This window comes from Myodes glareolus, chromosome 14 (genome assembly GCF_982192425.1).
Source record: "Myodes glareolus chromosome 14, mMyoGla1.1, whole genome shotgun sequence".
Lineage (NCBI taxonomy): Eukaryota > Metazoa > Chordata > Mammalia > Rodentia > Cricetidae > Myodes > Myodes glareolus.
In genome coordinates this window covers 53264453-53288039 of record NC_142039.1, presented here as the reverse complement: position 1 = coordinate 53288039, position 23587 = coordinate 53264453, and the positions used below count along the sequence as shown (strand labels likewise).

General features: G+C 43.8%; 1 protein-coding gene across 2 annotated transcripts in view; it reads left to right on the top strand.

Annotated features, from left to right (window-relative positions):
• Positions 1-23587, top strand: part of F13a1 (coagulation factor XIII A chain) — a 169514-nt gene that overhangs the window by 133648 nt on the left and 12279 nt on the right. For both annotated transcript variants that reach the window (XM_048426831.3, XM_085699392.2), the window contains exons 12-13: positions 4598-4885; positions 10036-10196. In XM_048426831.3, coding sequence (XP_048282788.1) covers positions 4598-4885; positions 10036-10196 — 449 coding nt within the window. The remainder of the gene's footprint in view (positions 1-4597; positions 4886-10035; positions 10197-23587) is intronic.

Here is a 23587-nt window from a genome sequence, read left to right as displayed (position 1 = left end):
AGAAGTTGGAGCTTGACTGTGATATCCAAATGTTAAAATGCGATGCCCAGCTCTCCATGGGGGAGACTTCTGAGGTCCAATGCCACACCTCAGCAAGATGATGAGACTCAGGGAAAGGATGGGAGGAGTTCTGAACCAACTAGAACTCCTAATACATGTGATTAGTTGTAAGAAACATTTCAACCACTTTCTGGGCTATGATTGGGTCCCAAGTGGAGAATTCATCTCTTCATCAAGGATGATGCATGTACTTCACATTCTAACTTGGCAAGCATCCCAGGGGAGTGCTATTCTGGAACTCTAGGGACTCCATCAGCATGTAGTGGGGAGAAGGATTGATTAGTGATGACTGCTCCAGGCATACGATAAAGCCAGCAGCGATTATTCCTGGCTGTGGCTTTGCCACTCTGATTCTCATGGTACATCTTCTATAGCCTCTTTGAATCCACATATACTGAAGATGGACACTATATCTATATCTATGAAGACAATTGAGGACAGAGAAAAAATTATACCAGATGCCGGATTGGGCTGATTTATCATTGTAAAGAGATTGTTTTTCACTTCAACTAAAACTGAATATCAATTTTAACTTTTTTTTCAAAAAATGTAAGATTAAGAAATGTTAAAGCTTTGGAAACCAGAATTCGGAAAAATGTTTTGTGGCAATATGCAAGATGTCCTCTTTTGTTATGGTATATGGACCCATTCCCTCTTTAGTTTCTCCAAAACTCCAGCTATGGCTTGTATTTCTCTCTCTCTTCCTCTCTCTCTCTCCCTTCTTCCTCCAATAAGAAATTAATCATCTCCTATATTGGATTCTTTCTCTAAACAAAACTGTTTGCAACACTGTTTCTCACCACACATGCCATGCCCATTCTGTGTTCTTCCTTATATGCTAGTCACCATCTTGAGAGACCTGGGTGTGTGGCGGGGGGAAATTATATCTAGCCCGTTCCTTTCCTGTCCATCCCTGTCTCACTGGGTACCATCTGCAAACAGAACACCCTCGAGGCCACTCTTAGCTGCACAGTGGCAGTGGGACCAGTGTCTGCAGGTGCCAGCCTGCTTCCCTGCCTAGCTTCCTGGTGGGGCTCACCCTTTCCTTGACATTTTCTCTTGATTCTATAATAAAACTCTCTCATGGTTCCATCACAGCTGCTCCTGCCCCCTCGTGTTTTCATCTGCTGCAACACTAAACTCGCCTTTCTCCACTCCCTGTCGAACACCCCTTGATTTCAGTTGCCCTCTCTGAGTTCTGTGCCTACCAAATTTAGGTTCTTCCTGATTAGCCACGGTTGACTCTCACAGGTGTAGTGACCACTCCCGGGCCTACATCTCACCACAGACTTTACACGAGTGTGCCACAGAAACCTGAAGTCAAATATTCCCAAGTTCTACTCCCTCTCCTCTCCCCTGCCTGGTCCATTCATTCTTCACTTTCTATTCTAATGAATACAACTACCTGAGAATTAGGTTGGCAAACCCTCTACTTGTCCCATCTGAAACAACCCTCCAAGCAACTTTTCTCTCTGATTCCTTAGCCACGGTCTGAGAATGAAACAGCACCCCGTGTAGAAAACCTTAATAGAGAGCCTGACTCAGGCTGAGGGTCCAGCCAGAGTTAGTTTCCACGTCTAATAGTAGTGCTACCACAGCTACTGTAGTGTTTGGAGTATCTTATACTATGGCTGTTTTGACTGGAAATCAGCCGTAGCTTGCCACCCCCCTCCTCAGGGCAATCCTTTCTCTCCACAAAAGCCATACTCCATGACATGTAAGCCTGAGCCCATCAAAGCCAAAAACACAGCCTCCTGTCTTCCCAGTGCTTCCAGAATGCTCCAGATATGACCCATAAAACCTTGATAGCTGCCTTTTTGATCTTCTTGCTATACTGTCTGATCGTCTACAAAGGCCAGATGAGCCGCTGTCACTTCCTTCTTGTAGCTAGGCCCTTGCATGTACCCCCAACTTCGCTCACTGTGTTGAAAAGAGGACTCCCGTGCCACCCAGGCACACTAAGGGTATTTCGTGCTTCCAGGGTCCACATGATAGCATCTGTCCCAGCATCTGTGGTCCACAAATCTATACTGTGATAGATCTTCACTCGCCCCTCTGTACCCTTGAGTGAAGGACTGCCTTCCTTCCTTCCTTCTTTCCTTCCTTTCTTTTTTGAAGGAATCTGTCTTAATGACACTGAGCACAATGCCCAGTGTCTGTCTCCAGGCTTGTGCTTTAGGATTGTGCTCCAGGGTTGTGCTCTCAGGACAGCCTCTCAAGTTGCTCAGAGCACAAACTCTCTTTGCCACTTCTTGCCTGAACCGACTCAGCTCCTGTATCCCAGGGCAGCCCCTCTCTGGTGCTTTGCCTGGGCTTCCTGTGTTTTGCCTAAATGCACATTTGGCACGCATCCAAAGTGATAATTGTTAATGCCTTCCTTTTCGTGGACCTGTTTGCCAGATGATCGCTGCTAAAGTAGTTTCCTGAACTTTCAAGGCTGGACTTTCTCGTCCTCTCTTCCTGTCTTCCTCTAGTGACTCTATAAATATGTACTCAAGCCAATTCTGGTAATAGACCTATTGTTTCTGGCACATTCTTGCAGGCTTACAGTTAAGTTTATTGCAAACATGCATGCGCATACATACACAAACACACACACATCTGTTGATCTGTCGGGTTTTTTTTCTCTGCCCTCCCAGGCTAGTTTCCATTTATTACATGCCTACTCCCTCTGATCCACTTAATGGCCCTGTGATGTACATTCCCTTGTAACACCAGTGGTGCTCATATTGCCTGTCTTGTAGTTGTTATGACGTTTAACAGAGCTACCGCAAGCAAGCACCCATCCCACGGCCGGTCACATAATTAGCATTTAGTGAGAGTTAATAGCATCTACTAGCCTCCTCACCATCATTGAATTCAATTATTATTTTCCAACCTAATTCTCAGTGTAGTAGAAGATAACATCTTTAAATGAGCGTGGTTGGAAAAGCCAGCATTCTTACCTTAAAGTGATCTTTCCCATCAACCATTCTGATACCTAGCTCTCATGGACCAAAGAACTTACTTCCATCTTTTCGTTTCTGTCCACCACAGTAAAGAACCTCTTTACCGAGCTGCTTATGGTAGAAAAAGAGAAGGGACACCATCTTCTGTACTTCCAACCGTCTGCCCCCATAGCCAGGTACTTTACACAAGTTTTGTAAGCACCATTAGTCTACAGCTTGTAAGGTAGTCAGCGTCTGAGCACAGCCACTCTGAGGCCACACCTATGTCTCTGTTGACTGCTTCCTCACCTGCTTGTGCTGTTTCTTTCTCTTCTCTGTCTCTGCATCTGTCTTCCATTCCCTGTGTTAGTATGTTCTTTCTGTGTCTTTGTCTCTCTGTGTGTCTCTCTCTGTCTTTCTTACTCATGCTCACGTGTGTGTATGTGTGTGTGCGCGCGCATGCATGTGTGCATATGTATGTGTGTGTGGTTGAATTTGACGAACAAGGTATGGAACACAGTACCTTGCTAGACAGGTGTTTTTCTATTGAGCTGTGCCCCCCAGCATTTGGTTTTTGAAGCAGGATCTTGTAGGTAGCCCAGGCTGGCCCTGAACTATGTTCTTGCATCAGCCTCCCAAGTGTGAAGATTATAGATGCACACCACCATGCTTGCCTCTTCCTCTCCCCTTCACCACTTTCACTCTTTCTTCCTAGAGCAGATCCTTTCTCTCTTTTTTCCCCCAACCGCAATGCCATCCCTCCAGAAACTCACCATAAGACATATTAATCAATCAATACTTACCCTTCAGATAGTCTTAAGTAGAACGGCACTCCAACAGTAGTGCCTCAAAACAGTGAGCTCACACTGAAGTTACAAAGCTATAGGGATTTTCCTGCATGCCTTTGTGAGCTCAGGAAAGCTGTGAACCTTCAGCAGGTTGAATCAGGCTTCCTCTAGGGGTCTGACCCAGAAGCCCTTGGGTAGGGAGAGTTTAAGAACTTACCAGAGTCTAGTGCCTTGAAGTAGTGCACTTTGGGAGTTGGTGGGCACTGCAAAAGGCATAGAAGGGCATGGAAGGACCCCCTCCTGGCTCCAAAGTCAGCACAGGAAGGATCTAATTGAAAGGATTAAATGGGAGGAGGATTGGAGGGGGGAACATCCTGTTTTGGTGCAGGGAATTCTATGGATGGAAGAAATATGTACATCAGGAAGTAATCATTGTCTCTCAACTCTTTGCTTAGCAGAACCTAAATTCTAATCTCATGGCTGGAACTCAGGGAGGGAAGCAAATTAGCACCTGTCAAACCCAGAAATAATGACCCTAAAGAGTGGACCCATTGTGCAAGCCCTTTAGTAGCCCTCATAATGGGTATACCTTGCTCGGCCATCAAGTTTCCTGACAGCCCAGGTAGCCACTACCTTTCTGGAAGCTTGGTTTTGCAAAACACCACCACCTAACACAGTGGTGGTGACTGCATCTGTATCTCAGAAAGGCAGATGGGCTGTCAGAGGCCATCAGCAAGGGAGGCACAGAGTATTTTGAAGTCAGTGTCTTCTCATCAGAGTATTATTTCCCTTTCCCTGTCATTATCTGTGGATCTCTCCTAGGTCAAGAAGAAGAGAGACTGGCCCTTGAAACCGCTCTGATGTATGGAGCCAAAAAGGCCCTCAACACTGAAGGAGTTGTCAAATCAAGGTCTGATGTGGACATGAACTTTGAGGTGGGAAACGCTGTGCTGGGCAAGGACTTCAAGGTCACCATCACCTTCCAGAACAATAGCTCCAGCCTGTACACCATCCTGGCCTATCTTTCAGGCAACATCACATTCTACACCGGGGTCTCCAAGAAAGAATTCAAGAATGAAGCATTTGAAATGACACTGGAGCCCTTATCCTGTAAGCTAACAAATATGTTGGTCTCTCCAGGGCCTGTTACCTGTCTCTGTCTCACTGTCAACACTGCCAGGGCTCTGGTTCTCACCAGATCCCAGTACTGGGGGGACACATTGAGAGGGAGCTTTAGCAAACCCTCAATTCTTTCATTTTTGTGTCTCGTGAGCAGAAAGGAATGCTGAAATCTTCTAAGCCTAGAGCCCCACAGATTGGAGGATCTCTCTCTCCCATCCCCCTCCCCCCATCTCCCACATGTCTGTCTGTGTTGTTTTATCACCATAAAAATTCAGGATATTTGAAGCAGGGCAGGATGTCCATGCTGAAGCCTGCGTGGGGGGACATGCAGTTTTGAGCATGCTCATTGTTCCTGGGGATACTAGGTAGGCTCAACATTCAGCCCCAAGTTGCATACAGGAAGAACTTCTGGAGGCAGAGAGCTAAGTCAGAGAAAATTGAGAAGCACTTCCTGTTCATGTCATGTTGGACCTGACATGCGGTGCTGAAACGGAGAAGAAAGGGAGTACCAGAGCAATACCGTTCTCAAAGCAGAGACGAGCAAGCGGGCCACACCCAACCTATGAGCCAATCACACACCTCTGTTGTTCCTGATCTCCCTAGACACTGTAGCTATCCCAACCCTGTACCTCCAGAGAGGAGTTTCCAGAGAAAATAGAAAACTATTCCTGAAAATTTGGATTCCAAGAAGCCCAAACTGAATGAGATGAGTATTCCTAGGTTTGGTGATGCAGCCAGCAGCCAAAAAAAAAAAAAAAAAAAAAAAATCACCATGGTATTAGCTATGGAAACTAGAAGATTTGGCTGCCCCCACCAATCCCCCAAGCTGGAGGAAAGGCTTCTCACCAAAAGAGATAGTCAGCATGAAGGACTGAGGGGGAAAGCGCTCTCTCTCGTGCTGACTGGGAACAGATATGCTAGGTGTGTGTCCCCAGCAGGTTGCCTGAGAGGTCTGGGCTCTCTCCCCTCATTTGTATAGGGGAGCAAAACCTACACTACAGAATTGTTAGTCCATTCCCGGCCAAGCTAATCTTGCTTGTCAGATTGGTGTGACTGGGAAGAGGGAACCTCAGTGGAGGAATTGTTTATATCAGGTTGGCCTGTGAGCATCTCTGTGCAGCATTTTCTTGGTTGCTAATTGACGTAGGAGGGCCAGTCCACCGTGGGTAGTGCCACCATCATGGGTTGCTAGTCCTGGATCATATAAGAAAGCTAGCTCATAAGCAGAAAAAGCAAGCAAGTAAGCACTCCTTCATGGTCCCTGCTCCAGTCCCTGCCTCCAGGGTCCTGCATTGAGCTCCTTGTCCTGGCTGCCCTCTCCTGTGGTCAAATATTCCTCTCCTCCTTAAGTTATCTTTGGCCATGGTGTTTTAGCAGAGCACCAGAGTGCTCACTGGCTCATCCAGGTTCTAGCGTGTGCTGGATCTTTGTGGATCTTCTGGTCTTGTAAATGAACAAGGCAATAAGCAACCCAACAAGCTAGCCAGTGTATATCATCTGATGATATGTAGAATACAAAAACACAAAGCAAATTAAGAAGGAGAGGCATAGAAGGTAGAGCCTTTAAAAGGCAGAGTCTTGTAGAAGATAGTTAGGAGATGAGGGCCAAATTGACCTTGGAAGGAATTGCTGCTGGTCCGTGGGGTGAGTCAGTTCCTGTGAGAGCAGCTTATTATAAAGTGGGGTTGCTTTGCAAGCACACGGCCAGCTCTCTTTCTGTTATGCCAGCACCATGCTTTTTGGGTGCTGCAGCCACTAATATGAGACAACTAGACCCTATTTTCTTTACAAATTCCCAAGCCTCTGTAATTTAGTAAAACACCAAAAACAGACTCGAATGGGAATAAAAATAGCCAATGGAAATTGATGAGCTTAAATCATACAAGGAATTATAAACTTGGGCTTTATTTCCAATTGGTATTTCCTTTGAAGGCTCTGAGCATGACCATACTTGGGACCATACCGAGGCTGGTGAGATGGCTCAGGAGGCAAAGGCACTTGCCACCAAGCCTGTCGACCTGGGTCCCATCCCTCACACGGTGGAAGGAAAGAACCAACTCCTGTCCATTGCCTTCTGCTCTTCACTCATGCACCCATACACAAACACACAGCAATAATGTTCTAAATTAAAAAATGAGCAAGCTCATACTGGCTGCTGTGCTTAGGAGAGACTCACAGAAGTAAGAATGAATCTTGGAGACCAGTTAGGATGCTTTAACAATCATTGAGCTGAAATGTGGTGGTTGCGTTGCCCATAAGAGCAAATCAATCTGAACTTACTCTGAAGGTAGAGTCCACCTGATTGGCCTATGCAAGTGAGAGGAAGAAGTGAAGGAACTCCATGAGTGACAGGTGTGAAATGCCTTCCTACGGTCCAGCTTAGTGGGAAACTGAGACTGGATTCACAAGGTCAAGGCCATGAAGATAAAAGAACTTAGATTCCCCTTGGGCAAGGACTTTGAGCCAATGGGTGCAAACATGGGCCCTGAGTGAAGCTGTCTACAATCCATCAGATCTCCCTACACCAGAAATAGAGCACAACTCTTTTCCAACCTAACAAACACCCTGTTGACCTTCCTCCTTCTCTCCTTAACCCAATTAAAGGGTGGATTTAAGTCATCTCAAACTTCAGAATCAACATGACCAACCACTGCAGACTCTCATTCCCACTCTCAGGCCTTCCCCATGATTATGGATTGTATGTCCTCAAAACATAAACCGAAATAAACCAATCCATTTTAAAAATTAAGAAGGGGGATGGGTTTATATAAGTTAGAATGAAGTAGGATGACGTAATACATTATTCTACAGGGTCATTCATGTAGGGACCAAACCTAAGTCCAAGTCTATTTTAATATAGCTCCACCCACTCAGAGCACCCAGAGCTTGTCCTAGATAACTCCAATGGAATTAGAATCTCATTCCTCATTTGCTCATTTACTAATTAATGAAACTTAGTGGTGTCAGCTGCACGCCATAAAACGCATACTGCAATCTGAAGTATATCCCACTCTTTGGCAAAATCATATACCTCTGCCCCTAATCAAGCATTCTTAGGTGCCTCTATTGTAAATTAAGTTTTCCAAGTAGAATAGCAGGCAGACTTTTCAGATTGCTGATTAATGGAACTGTGTGGGCTGGAGTCAGCTGGGGAGCTTTGAATAACTTCCACCACCCAGAACCTTCAAAGGTGCTATCCTTGTCACTTGGCTACATTTAGTTTCCTTTGCTTTTTCGGAAGAGATGAGGCAGCTCCAGCCTGTGTCTCCCCTGGCTTTCCCCAGACACCGTAAATGATGTTGGCAGCCTCCCATATCTACCACTCACACAGTGAAAATCTATTCCTCCTTCTCTTGCCGCGTTTAATAAACTTTATCTGGAACAATTTCTTGTGCGGTGGCAGAACACGGCACTTATATAACGCACTATTTCAGGAGCACTGTTCTCTGGGGCTCTGAAGCACAGCCCATTTCTCCAGTGCTGTGATTGAGGGAATGGTCTGTCTCCGAGAAGAAGGCAGCCCTGAGACTGAGACTATAAGTGGTGACAAGAACCTCTACAAAGATAGGTTCAGGGATGATGGACAAGTCCTCCTACCCTAAAGAAACCTAATAGTCAAACTCTTTTCCACAAGGAAAGCCAGGAGGAAATCACTGTTTATAACCATCCCTAGAACCACCAGGGAACAAAATGCCCCATCCATGGCCAGCCTGTAAAGACATGTGCTTGCTTGGGTTTATGTGTGACAGAGGGAATTTGTCGGGTCAAACTACTTGGGCTTGATGTGTAGTTGAGAGGTAGGGTGCCATGTTTAGCATGTCTGAGCCTCTGAGATCAATTCCCAGCTCGTGGAATTAAAACAAGGAAAGAAAGAGAGAGGTGAAGAGATGGGGGAGGGACGCTGTCTGAGCCCCTGGTATGGAAGTTTAAGACTGTATAAGAATAGATGAGAGCCAATAGGGCGGGTTTACAGAGATCCTGAAACAAGAATATGGAGGCAAGATTAGAAATCTATCAGAAAGCTAGAGGTGGCCTGAGAACCTACACACTATTAAGAGAGAGAGAGAGAGAGAGAGAGAGAGAGAGCCAGAGGCCAGAGGACTGCTGCAGGGCCCTCCACTGGGTTCTCAGACTCCAGGACCAGGAAATTAACATAGATGTAGGCCTCGTGTGAGTATCCCACTTGCACAGACGAGCCACATGAGATGTCTCTCATTCCAGAGTCAAACGCTGTCCTGTATCCTGATATGTGCTTGCTTTCGGCTGCTTTTCACCCTCTCACAAGGCAGTCACTTGTAGTGGGTTAAAATGATCCACTCATCTGCTCAAACTGCCAGCCATGGGAACTCCTGCAGAAAGAAAGAACCAAAACCCCAGGCATGGCACACCAAGATGGTGGGTCTATGGCTTGTTTGTAGAATCTGTGTCCTTTGTGGGGCAATGAAGGCATGACTCATGCATCTACCTTCTGGGCCTGCCAGCTGATGGCACAGAACAGATACCTGTTTCTGAAAGCATCAGTAGGCACCATACCCGGGTTCGGCCTGCAGAACTATTCTTTGTACTCTAGAATCCCGGGCTGTGGGAAACAGAGCCACAGAGCAAAGGGACCCAGGCCACAGACATAACTCTCTATCCTCAGCCCCCCATTGAGACTGGAAGGGAAATGAAGACACTCATCATCCTCCATGGCATCCTACACAGTGTATTCTCAGCCCCTAACGTCTCCCAAATTACAGAGGAGTGAGGCTTCAAAAGCCTTTGGTGGCCTCAGATTTCAGTGCTCCTCTTCCACCATCTTGGGATTGTCTTGGTCCGAGTCAAAGCAGCCATGGTTGAAGCCCTTTGGCTCCACTTATAATATCTCTGTTTGGGCTTTCCGTTTTCCAGCAGCAAAAGCAATGCTTGGAAAGTCTGACAACTCTTTTCTCTAGTAAGACTTCACTGAATATTATATTTCTTTCTTCACCCAAGAGGCAGGAGAGTTTGCCCCTGATTGACTCTTTGTACCTGACTTTTGTGGTGTTCCTGGTGCCTTGGGTGCTAATGTGGGGGGTTTGGGAGAGAGCATGAGCCAGAGCCAGATCCCATATCATCTCAGGTCTTGATGGGAGCCTGTTGGTTTTTACTCCCTCCAGTCAAGAAAAAGGAGGTGCTGATCAGAGCAAGTGAGTACATGAGCCACCTTCTGGAACAGGGCCTCCTGCATTTCTTCGTCACAGCACGAATCAACGAGACAGGCAACATCCTGGCCAAGCAGAAGTCCACAGTGCTGACTATTCCCAAGGTCGTCATCAAGGTCAGTGAGCATTTCATCTCAGACAGGGAAAGGGGGAAAGTAGTCAGGCAGGCAGTCTCTCTCTCTCTCTCTCTCTCTCTCTCTCTCTCTCTCTCTCTCGTGTGTGTGTGTGTGTGTGTGTGTGTGTGTGTGTGTGTGTGTGTGTGTGTGAGAGAGAGAGAGAGAGAGGTTTCAAAAACATAATGGAACTAGGATCCTCCTGTTCTTTGAAAGAAGCAAGCCATCCTATATATAGTCATGTACATGTAACACTCCTCTTCTCTCCTTATTTAAATATATAGATGTGACTGCAGATATAAATATAACCTGTGGTATAAACACACTTGTGGAGGAAGATAAAGATGTGTAATGGAGACAGAGGCTAAGAACTCTCTGTGTCTTCAGAATAAAGTGGGTCAGGCTTACAGACTACCTACATTGTCTCACCTGCATTCTGGACAGTAATGTCACTCTCTGAGGTGTTGACTGTGTACAGTAGGATTATACAAGCTGGGGTGCTGAATATACATATGACACGTACTGTAAGTACCAACAAAGTGGAAATATATATGATTTCCAGTTCTCCAGAAAGTTCCTTCCTGCATCTCCCTGTTTACAGTCCTCCCCACTCACCACAAGGACAAATTTTCTGGCTTCTGTCACTGTGGCTTCTTTTGCCCACTTAGCTGATAACTTTAGTCATGCCTCTTCCAGGACTATAGGAAATTTCTTCTTAAATTACTCAGGGGGTATGGGTAAAGAAAGCTTGGGGGATGGGATTAGAAGACAGAAATGAGAACCTGTTTTATCTGCTTCTCACAGCATATGCTATCAGTAGACAGCCTTACCCAAGATGCCTTCCTCTCATGGAAGAAGGAAATCAAGCATCCCGTGATCACCTTGGAAAGTGACATTTTATGCCATCTAGGTGTGGACTTAGAGGCCTTTCCCTGGTGTCTGGAGAGCTTTCTTCTCTGAAATGACTGAGCAATTGGCATAGATCCTGCTAACATGAAGCTCCCTAAAATAATCAGAGAATCCGAGAGGCCCCAGAGATGGGGCACTGGGCAGAAACGAGAGGTGAACCTTGATTCTTATGAACCATGGGTTTCTAAAGCTAGTGACTATTGTGCAGCATTCAATATGGCTGCTCTGCATGGTTACAAACGGGGCTCCAGCAGCTGCCCTCAAACTATATATCACACATATAACTGCATGTCCAACACTCAATAACTCCCCCAGATGAACAGTACAAATATTTCCATTTTATAAATGAGAAAACTGAAGTACAGAGAGGCTTTAAAACTTGTGTAAGATCACATAGTCAAGAGGTAGAGCGAAGCCTCCGACCCCAGCAGCCTGGCTACAGAAGCAGAATGAGAACTGTCTCACTCACTTCTCAAAGTCTGGCTCTCTGAAGGTGGTATAGGAACCACCCCAAGACGAGGCTCACCCAGACCTGAAGCTGTATAAGACCCACTGAGGCAGAGAATGCTATTCCCTCTGCATCTAGAAAGGTCTATGTCATCATATCTCTTGTTTTTTAACTGCAACCACTTATCATAGACCCCTTGTGACTGGTACTGTCTGCACAATGGGCCTTAAGAGGCAGAATGCAAATGAGGATGTATAGGCTGAGAGAGAATCAGAATTCTGTAGTAGAAGTAGGTAGAATCTGACACAAATGCTAAGCAGGAAAGCGGGCACATGGGATGCTCTAGGGGTGCTAGCCTTCCATGAGAGAATGAATTCAGTAGCTTGGAGCTCAGGGACTACAGTAGCAAGTGTCACTCTGGCTCTCCCACAGTCAAGAGCCTTATTGAGCTCCCTCCGCTGCACAGTGAAGGTATCTTTTCCTGCTCTTAGGGGGGGATGTTAAGCAGGGATTGTGCCCGTACTCAGACCTCTGTCTTTCCCACCAGAGGCAGAGTTCTCATGCTCACCTCATTATGAAGCAATGGCTTGTCCCCGCCAAGCTCCCTGAGAAGCCTTTCCGAGATGTGGATTTTGTGCTTAGACCACCGCACAAAACAGAATTTAATTGCCCCACTGATAATAAACTGTGTGCATGGAAAAAGTTGATATCTTTGATCTTTTTAGGTATTATTAATTAGAAGGGTTATTTATTTAGGTATCTGCTTGATTCTTTAAGAGTAACTGAACTCTCCAAGATGGATCAGTGATGTCTCATTCTACAAGTTAGTAGACCAGAGAAGAACTTGAACCAGGGTTGGTGGAGTTTAGTTTGGGTTGGTTTCCATGACAGAAACAGGGGTGCTAGCTCCGGAGCAAGCTAAGGCCATTGGCTGAGACTGAAGTATAAGAGGAAAGGAAGTTCTGATTCTGTCCAGTACGGAGCCTGTCTGGAAAAATCATTGATGGGCATTTGTAATGAGTCTTTCTCTGTCCCGCTAGCCAGCTCCCAAATAATGACAAGAAGACTTCTTAATTATGAAAGCTCGACCTTAGCTTAGGCTGGTTCCTAACTAGTTTTTGTCACTTAAATTAAGCCATTTCTATTCATCTACATGCCACTACATGACTTTTACCTCTCCTCCTGCTCCTTCTGTGTCCATCTGGTGATTCCCCCACTCTCCTTCCCAGAGTTCTCTCTGTCCAGAACTTTTATATGTACCTCCTGCCTTGCTATTGATCATTTAACTTTTTATTAAACCAATCACAGTGACATATCTTTACACAGTGAAATCAAATATCTCACATTGTCATGCAAGTCTTAACCATTAACCCATTTTCTCCAAACAATGTTTATATAACCCTACCAAGTCACCGAGCCTCTCAAAGTCTGTTTTCCCACTGCAGAGAGAAAGGCAACAGCAATTCTTATGTCATGGGGTCTTTGTGTTGACTGAGCAATGGATGTCTGAAGACTAGATTACAATAGATACCTGATATATGTCACTGGCTCTTACTGTAGTTGCTTCTCTTCATAAGTGACTGGCTCGTGATCATACTTGACTAGCAAAGGTCAGAAGCCTCTATCCTCGGCCTTTGGTGGTGTGAATGTGACTTCTGGGCCACATCGTTCTCACACTGGGAATTTTATAGGCAGCAGGAATGATGACAGCTTCAACAAAAAGGTTTGTGTGTTACAAAGTGGGGAGATTGCAGCTTTAATGAATTATCAAGAATTTATACCAGAAGAATAGGCTATCTTTAATGAATGATTATCATTCAACCAGCAGAGATGGATAGAGAAACTAGTTTAGATACTAGAGAAAGGCATGAGAAAGTGTGTCAGTGGAGGTAGAGACAGAAGAAGTGTCCTTTTTAGGGTAGAGGTTGTGAGCCAGGTAAGACTATGGGTACCCACAAAAAAAGCATGTAGGGCCATTTTTAGTTGAGTCTAGAATGTGTGGACAAAACTTTGTCATTGGCTCCACGAACAACAAAGCATTGATAGAAATTCATGACCATGTTTGTGGCATGATCCTCTCTGCCTCCCAAGAGATCTCCTGTCTGCTTCTACAGAATCTTTGCCCCGAAGTGTTGACTTCTGGGACTCTCTTGTTTGACCTTAGGAATTGGTCACCTGGAAGCTAGAGTCCAGCTGTTCTCCTACCTCCATTTCCAGAGCAAGACTAGACATCCTGGGATGATAATGATATGCCCATCAGAATCTAATCTACCGGTCACCAAAGCAAAAGGGCCAGTGGCCCTTAATCCCGATGGGCGCATATCAGACTTAATTCATTCCCATGGCAATAGAGGCTGGGTTTGAGCTAAATTTGTTCTCGTTTGACTGTGCCCAGCACCCAGCGCTCGTGAATCACGGTGTGGGATCCTCATATGGAAAAACGGCAGGGGGAGATGCTCATTAAACTTTAATGAGCATACATCGCTTTTCCCGTGCTATCAAAATATTTTGATGAGAAAAGTATATTTTATTAAAAGCAGACTTGGAAGTTTTTTCTGCCTTCCCATGTGTTGATTGTCAAAAGCTGCTTCAAGTCAGGGTGGGGAGGCTCTCCAGCATTTTAATTGTTAATGAGCAGTTGCCTTTTGGAGAGGAGGGGCAACAGACAGAACCAACCTGGTCTCCAGACTACATACACACTTGTCTAAGTACCGTGACCCGCAGGGTGGGAACAGCAATCTGATGGGGTTCTCTGCTTCTCACCAATGAGGGCTAGTAGTTCTTATGCTCGAGATGGGCAGCAGCAGCTGTGGAAGAAAGCAGGCATGCACAGTACCGGGCAAGCCTCCAGACCCATATTCCCGCCTAGAAGGCACGGAGCTAATAACACCTTTGCAGCCACTATGGGCTGGTCATAATAGGTCACATAGGGAAATGCCACTGCTGAAACTATGAGTAAAATTCAATGAAGGCCCCATCTCACCCTGCACTTACACCTACATGTCTGTGTCTATGCAGGCTGGGAAAGTGAGACAAGTCCACCCACTCACCAACCCTTCCCTACCTGGCCTCGGTATACAATGGTTTAACCCCGTGTCCAGATTTCATCTAGCCCTAGGTACTAGCAGATAGTAGCATGGTTTGTCCCAATAATGATCATAATGCTGTGCTCCAACTGGAGCCTTTCATTGCACACCTATGATTCTTGCTGAGGTTTCCAGGCCATCTTCTTAGAACCCTGACTCCGTGTGTCTCTGTAGTGAGGCACGGAAGATGCTAAAGGGCGTTCTGGGTCCTGTTCTCTCAGAATCATCCTGACTTATACTCCTGTGTCTCAAAGGACTCATTAACATTTGGGAAACCCCTTGGGATGCAGTCAGTATCCTGAACCACTTAACAGTTACTAGGCAAGGGATGATAAAGCTTCCCTTTGCTCTCTGGGAGCATAAATGTCCAAATTTTAATCAATGCCAAACAGAAAAGCAAAGGGCTCATCCCTGCGCCCTATGCTAAAGGCTTGGGAACTGACTACTTTCCCTTTTCTGTGTGAGAAACTTCGTGTATATCAACTAAAAAGCAGAAAGGGTGATTTTGGCTCACAGTTTCAGAGAATCAGTCTGCAATCAGTTGTTTATGTCCCTTAACGATGGTGACAGAGAAATATGATAGCCAGGAAGGTGTGAAAGAGAGAAAGAGGCCAGAGTCCTAGCAGCTCCTTCAAGGACATAACTATAATGGCATAACTTTCTTCCACAGCCATAATTATTAATGTCTCTACTGCCTCTCATGCTTGTAGCCTAAGATCCAAACCATATTATCTTCCATGTTTTTGATAAATATATATATATATACTCTCTAGCCTCCTTGTTCCACAATGATTCTGGCCCAATCACCATGACCCAGCCCTCCCCTTCAAGGGTAGATCTAAGGGACAAAACACCAGGATGGACGGATGCTTTGTCTTCTCTCTGAACTTCCTTCTCCCAAAGAATGCCGAATGGGGGAGGGGGCTTTCTGTTGTGGTTTTCTGTGCTCACACCCTTCTGTTGCTATGGGTCAGAGACAGTCACAACTGTGTAGTGAGACGGCACAAACTCTGTCGACAGAGAGGGCACACTCAGAACTGTGTGAGCTCTAAGGCTCTCTGATGGGTGCACTGCCATCTCACCTTTCTGGACAGATGTGTAACAGTGTTCATGTGAGAAGCAAAGGGAGGCATCAGGCAGTAACTAAGATACCCAACATGTAGGTTGTCCTATGCATTTCCTGTTTGCTGTTGTCTAACTCTTCAAGAAGACAAACACACAGAGGAAAGCATCTGGAACCAACAACCACATCTTCCTACCTTGTGATTCAACTGCATGTGGACTTACTGGATCTCTCTTGAAAAAGTATATCCCCAGCTTCACCCTAAATAGAAAAATCCCATTATCATCCAGTAACGTACCTGAAGGCCTCAAGGCTACCTTGTCACATTTCACCCCGGAACAGGAATCTAATTCTTTCCTCATAAAGTCAAAAAGAAGAAGGTGGGTGGTAGCTGTGTTTTCAAATGTAGTTCAGGGTCAACTTAGAACCATTGCCCTCAGAGGATGGTATAGCGATAACATGAAACGCTAACACAGCAAATGATTCTTCGGTGGGATGCTATTTTTATCTCATCTGTCAGAGATCACAGTGTGGGTGGCATTTCAAGGAGAATGTTTTAAGTCAGAAAGACCTAGATTTATTTCCGGGTGGGTTCTTCCAATTTACGAGCTCTAGTTGTCTTTTAACTTTTACTTTCATGCCAAGAGAATAGAGGTGATGATTACAATGTGTATTTCCAAGTCTGTAGAGCTTCAAGGTTTCAAAGGACAAAGTAAGGAAAGTGATGGGCAGGGTCCCTGTATCGCTAAGTGAATATCACTGAAAACTGCCCGCTTATTGTTAATGTTATTAAACATACTTAGGACAGGATATGGTTAGGCAATGCTCTAGTACCAACAGCATTTGCATCTCATTCTCCTCCTTACTGTGTGAACTCAGTCAAGTAATGCAGCTTCTCTGTGCCTCCATTTCCTATCTGTAAACTCTCAGCATCTACCTGGCAGCCTTCTATGGATTAAATGACTTGATACAAGTTTCCACAGTGACAGGTATGTCAGATCCACACTGTCAATACAGCATATGTAACCTCCAAAATGTGACAGGTACCACTGTTGTAGGAAGCCGCTTGTTCGATCCCAGCTGCTTAGACCTCAAATAATCGTACAGAAACTACATTGTTTACTACACTGCTTGGCCTATTAGCTTATGCATATTTCAAGCTCACTCTTTTTTTTTAATTCTTTCACCATTTCTTATTGATTTTTATTGACCTCTACATTTTTCTCTGCTCCCCTCCCTGCCTCTCTCCTCCCCTTCCACCCTTTTTCAAGGTTCCCATGCTATCAATTTACTCAGGAGATCTTGTTTTTTTCTACTTCCCATGTAGATTAGATCTATGTATGTCTCTCTTAGGGTTTGCATTGTTGTCTAGGTTCTCTGGGATTGTGATTTGTGGGCTGGTTTCTTTGCTTTATGTTTAAAAACCACTAATGAGTGAGTTCATGTGATAATTGCCTTTCTGGGGCTGGGTTACCTCACTTAAAATGTTTTCTAGCTCCATCCATTTGACTGCAAAATTCAAGATATAATTTTTTTCTGCTGTTTAGTACTCAATTATGTAAATGTACCATATTTTTCTTATCCATTCTTGGGTTGAGGTGCATTTAGGTTGTTTCCAGGTTCTGGCTATGACAAATAAAACTGCTATGGACATAGTTGAACATGTGTCCTTGTGGCACAACTGAGCATCCTTTGGATATATACCCAAAAGTGGTGTTACTGGGTCTTGAGGAAGGTTGTGTCCTAATTTTCTGAGAAATCATCACACCGACATCCAAAAGAGCTGTACCATCTTGCATTCCCACCAGCAATGTATGGGTGTTCCTTTTACCCCACAACCTCTCCAGTGTAAGTTGTCACCAGTGTTTTTGATCTTGACCATTCTTACAGGTGTAAGATGGAATCTCAGAGTTGTTTTGATTTGCATTTCTCTGATAACTAAGAATGCTGAACATTCCCTTAAGTATTGTTTAGCCATTTTAGATTCCTCTGTTGAGAGTTCTCTGTTTAGGTCTGTACTGAATTTTTTTATTGGATTATTTGTTCTTTTGATGACCAATTTCTTAAGTTCTTTGTATATTTTGGAGATCAGACCTCTGTCTGATGTGAGGTTAGTAAAGACCTTTTCCCATTCTATAGGCTGTCATTTCGTCTTGTTGACCATGTCCTTTGTCAAACTCACTCTTATATCTTAAATTAACCCATTTCTCTTATTTTATATTTTACCATGATGCTTGTGGCCTACAAGCAAAGTTCCGACTGGCAACTTGTGTTTTTCTCCTCTGGTGGCTCAATGGCATCTCCTGTTTTTGTTTTTGTTTTTGTTTTTATTTTAAAAAAAATGCCAATAGAGCCCTGCCTGCTTGCTCCTCCCAGTCCAGCATGGTGGAGGCATGTTCACCACACTCACGCACACCACCCCAGTTCCAAGTATGCAGCAGGTCTATATTGAGCCATTAAGCAGTTTGTAACATGCTGCTCACAGACCCCATTTAAATGCTCGGCCTCCTGAAAGAGCCAAAGTTCGTGCTGGAAGCATGGACCAGGAAGCTGCTATTTTGAGGCTGTGTGAGATATATATATATATGGTTTTTTAAATTTTGTTTTGTTTTGCTCTGCTGAATCAGGAAGACCTCTCTTAAGGGATCTGCAGCATGCCGCCAGCTGAAAAAAAAAAATGTGGCTAAACTTTGTTTTTTTGTGTGTGTCTAGAATTCCTTTCCAAGCACTCTCAGGTTTTATGTGGGCTTAGCTAGCATACATTGGAGTTCCAATTTGTTATAAGAGGCTGTTTGTTGGTTCCTGGCTGCTTAGACCCAAAATAATCATACAGAAACTATATTATTTACAGCACTCCTTGGCCTATTAGCTTGTGCATATTTAAAGCTCACTCATATCTTAAATTAATGCATTTCTATTATTTTATAGTTTACCATGTGGCTGTAGTTTACCCACAAGGTTCTACCAGCATCTGTCTCTGGTGGGGCTACACAGCTTCTCCCTGACTCTGCCTTCTTATTCCCAGCATTCAGACTAGTTTTCCCTGCCTCGCTCTGTTCTACCCTGCTATAGGCTCAAAACAGTTTTCTTTATTCATTAACCAATAAAAGCAACACATATATAAAAGGACTTCCCATATCAGTACCACCAAAGTATGATTTTTTTCAAATTTCACTTTATTTTAATTCATTTAAGTCTAACATAGCCACCTGGGCTAGTGACTACTACCTTAGTCAGCACAGACTTTTGCATGACTTGACCTTGGCAAATGATTGGCATCATTTAGTAAATGAGAGCCTATGTGTTAGCAGAGAGCAGTACCAGCTCTGGAGCTGGTGAACAGTTTACAAACAAGCAACTTCTTACTTACAGCAGTGACCACGGGGTGCGTAGGAGGGAGGAAATTCAATTTCCAATGATACGTGGACAACATGATTGAAAGCATTTCAAATAAAGACTGTTAGGTGAATCTAATAAATTGTGTGACTCAAACTGCCAACTTAAGTCATTTTCACTCTTTCTCAAACTTTTCTTTTATTTCAATTTCCTCTGTGTGTGTATGAGAGAGAGGGGGGGGGTAGTGGGGGAGAGAAGAGGAGAAAGAATGACTTTCCCTTTTGCCAAAGAATCTGAGTAGCTACTCATTGTCATGTGTATGTATAAAGGGCAGAACTCAGTGCATCAGTATTGATGAGTACAATCACCTTGGGAAAATGTTGTATTATAGGTTTATTTTTTAAATGGATAGTTTAAATAAAATAGTTATATTAGTGATTTTTCTGTTGTTGCGATAAAACACCATAACCAAGACAATCTACAGATTGACAGGTTTCTTTGAGTTTACTTGTTCAGAGGAGTAAGACTCCGTCGTGACAGGGAAACAAGGCAACAGTCAGGCATGGCAGTGGGAGCAGGAAGCTGAGAGAGCATGTGCTCAACCACAAGAAGGAAGAAGGGGGAATACTGGAAATAGGTGAGGCTATGAGATCCCAAAGTCCAACCCTAATGATGTACTTTGTCTATCAAACTGCACCTCCTGAACATCCCCAACAGCACTGTAAACCGGAGGTTGAGTATTCCAATGTCTGGCCCTTTCGGAAACATTTCTCATTTAAACCACAAGGCAGTGAAAACACCAGAGTCATGAGATGTGTGTAAAAACACAAGGAATCTGCAAGGACAGCATTTCCTGGGCTCTTTTTCTCTGCTCTCTGTCTTAAGCATGTCTCTCTAAACTCAATACCATGAATACTGTTCCTTGACCTAAAATCCCATAGATTTCCCTAAGGCCTCCTTTTATTTGAGGCTTTATGTAAACAAAAAAGAAAGGAACAAATGAATGAACGAACGAATGGAGGGAGTGAGGGAGGGGAAGGAGAAGAAGAAAGAAGAGAGGAAGGAAGGAAGGAAGGAAGGAAGGAAGGAAGGAAGGAAGGAAGGAAGGCAAACGGATAGACAAATAACAATATTGGCATTAAAATGTTTTCACAGCATAAAAAAGTAAACTGTTCAGAACACAGGAAGAATTAAACACAAACTCTCCCCCTACACACATAGTCATTGCTTTCTGCTCCACGGATGCTATAACATCTCTTAAGTCAGTAAATGCCAAGAAAATGTTCTATTCTCTTCTTAGAAAATGGAAAGAAAAAGGGCCTCTCAAAATTTCCAAGCAGGACTGCTGACTGTTGGATAGTTAAGTATTATGTTTAGTTTGGTTTGAGTTTCTATGATTCAACATCGTCTCAAGAGTCGGCGACAGGAAGCTGCAATTCTGGAGGGAAGAGACAAATATAAGAGAATAGATACCAAGCTGTTGTTAATTACAAAAGAAACACACAACAGCCTGCGCAGAGCCCTCTTCCATCAACCACCTCTCTCCAGCCTCCTCCTGGTGACAGTACTGAAGCACTCAACGCAGGCACTAATTGCAGAGACAATACCTGGAAACAAACTAATTGAGTGTGACACGTGAAATTAGCCAAGAAGATTCTGTATTGTGATCATATTCAGAGCTGATGCCCATCTACTAAGGGAAAACACCAGGCAGCCTTTCAAATACATCTTAGGCATACCTACCCAAAACTCCAAAAGTCAAAAATTTTTGAGCTCCAACTCACTATGCAAAATGTTCCAGAGTTGGACTATTTCACATCTTGGGTATTTTTTTAACTAGAAACAGTCAACTAGTAAAGTGTATATAGAAATAAACTAAAAAGGTCCATGCCTCTGAAATCTAATATTCTGGTCCTCAACATTTCAGAAAAATATTCCCTGTCACAGTCCACAGTGACCTGAGAGGGTATGCTTTTCCACAACACAGAAATCATCCTGGGAGTTAGCCCAATAGCATAGAAAGTGTTATTAATCTGGGGTTCATAGGTCCTAGAAAATAGTAGATAACCTGCATGGTTCAGAGTGAATTCATGTGATGCAAATTCATTCATGTTGTACTGGATGTATCTGTGTGGAGAAAGTGTTAACAACAACTGGCAATTTTGTGTCTTTTTAAATATTACCTTTATGATTAATTAAACTTATTCTCACAATGTCACAGAGGTATATAAAGTGTTCTGAGAGCTCTCACACCAACTCTCTCCATCTCCCTCCTATTCCTATCAACCCTCCTCCTCCCTGACAGTCCCTTTCCCACATTCATGGCTTTTTACTTTCTTTTGTGGCTCATTGATTTGAAGCAGGGTCCTCTGTGTGACCATGGATTTGGAACTATGTATTGGGGGCTTTTGGGCTCACCTTTGGGTACACCCTAGTAGACAATGGCTGCTGCTCCCCTCAAACCCATCAGTTGCCAATAGTTTAGAAAGGATGAATAGTGCTCTCTGTGATTGACTGTTGATGGGCACAATTGGTATCAGTCTGGCAAAATTTAGGTTTATTCCTTAAGAGGCCTCTGCTCATCCTTGTGATGACCATGGCAGATGTACCAATGCACTTCCCCCAGGAAGAATTTGAGTCATCACAGCAAACATTCTTGCTGAAGGTGTCTATGTAGCTTTCTGTAATTTAGATAGAACTTCTACTTTTATAATTCCACTGTGTTCTGAGTTATTTTAATGAGAAACACTAGATGAGGATGCAATATGAGACACTCCAATGGACCACGTCAAAATACCTGGGAAGAAAGTTACAGGCTCCGCCTCTCATCATTTTAGCAGCAATGACTTTCAAGGGAGGAGGGGGAACGGACTTTGCTTCCCAAGGGATAATTGGCAATTTCTAGATATCTGTAGTTGTTATGATTTGTGGGGTGCTGTTGGCTATTGGCATCTAGTGGGCAGAAGCCAGAGATGCTGTTAAATACCTTCATGATGCAAGACACATCCCCACAGCTGAGATGCATCTAGTTCAAAATCTCACTGGTGCTGAGGTTGGGAAGCCCTGGTCTTGAGCTGACTATTGACTTTGCCACAGCCTTCAGACCAGGCTAATCCATTCACACTGTACCACCCCAGCAGCTACAAAAGTAACTTCTGGCTCATGGGCCCATTCTTTCATCAGTTAGCCTATCTCCTTCTCTTTGAGCCTTATTGATTTTCAGTTTTGACAGTTTGACTTCAAATTCAGTTCTCTCTACACTCTTCTTTTATTCCACTTTTTATTATTGTTTTATTGAGCTCTACATTTTTCTCTGCTCCTCTCCCTGCCTCTTCCTTCCCCTTCAACCCTCCCGCAAGGTCCCCATGCTCCCAATTTACTCAGGAGATCTTGTCTTTTTCTACTTCCCATGTAGATTAAATCTATGTAAGTCTCTCTTAGTGTTCTCATTGTTGTCTGAATTCTCTGAGATTGTGGTTTGTAGACTGGTGTTCTTTGCTTTATGTTTAAAAACCACCCATATCTTGAATTTTTCAGGAAAATGGATGGAACTAGAAAACATTATTCTGAGTTAGGTAACCCAGAGACAGAAAGACAATTATCACATGTACTCACTCTACACCCTTTTTAAAAGTTCCCTTACTCCTAGAGAACCGATGAACATGAGAGCAAAATAGCTTAGCTTTGTTGTTTGGTTACCACTGAGTTACAGTACTTTCAGCATCTCTGGCCATTGCATCCTTAGTTCTAAGTTGAATATTTCTCATATTAAGACTTGAATTTGAATCCTTTCCTGGTCAGTAGCTTCAAATTTTTGTGTAAACTTATTTCATAGAAAATAAAACACCAACACAAATGACCCTGCCTCTGAAAATCTTGTCCCCCTTAAGGGATGACTGTGATGTGAACATCTTGTTCCTGTGTGCCTTGTAGCTAAAAGTGATGTAGCCCTTGTGTGAGAATTTTCATGAACAATGCTTTTCAGTGGAGTTTAGTAATGTGCCAGAGTGTTCAAAATAAGCCAATTACTCTACCATTTGGGATTCTAGCTTCATGATCTGGAGTGGGCTGAGACTTCTGTAGCTACAAGTTCCCACTGCTTAAAGTAACAACCTGTTTCCGGCACACAGTCCTTATCTTTAGATAAGCCTGCTGCTGTCTCCCTCGTTATTAGCCTGCCCTACGCAGAGCGCCCCTAAATCCATCTCTCCACCTAGGAAGTGGGGGCATGAAATGAACACGATGAATTGGTTGAAAGTTTTTTTTTCTGATAGAATTTTTTAAATCCCATAAACATAAATTTAGTCACAAACCAAAAAAATCAAAACCATAAGATTTTATTCTTCGCTATAAAGTCAGTAAGCAAGGGTCCTCTTCTCCAGGCAATGTTCTTCCTCTTAATCTCCATTCATAAGAAAGTCTCATATCTGTGTGTGTCTTCATATATTACGCGCTGGGTAAAGACACAAATGTAGTAATGTCAGGCTGATACATAGAAAACTCAATGAACCAGTAAGTGCCACTTTAAAACAATTCGTACGAAATATTTGCA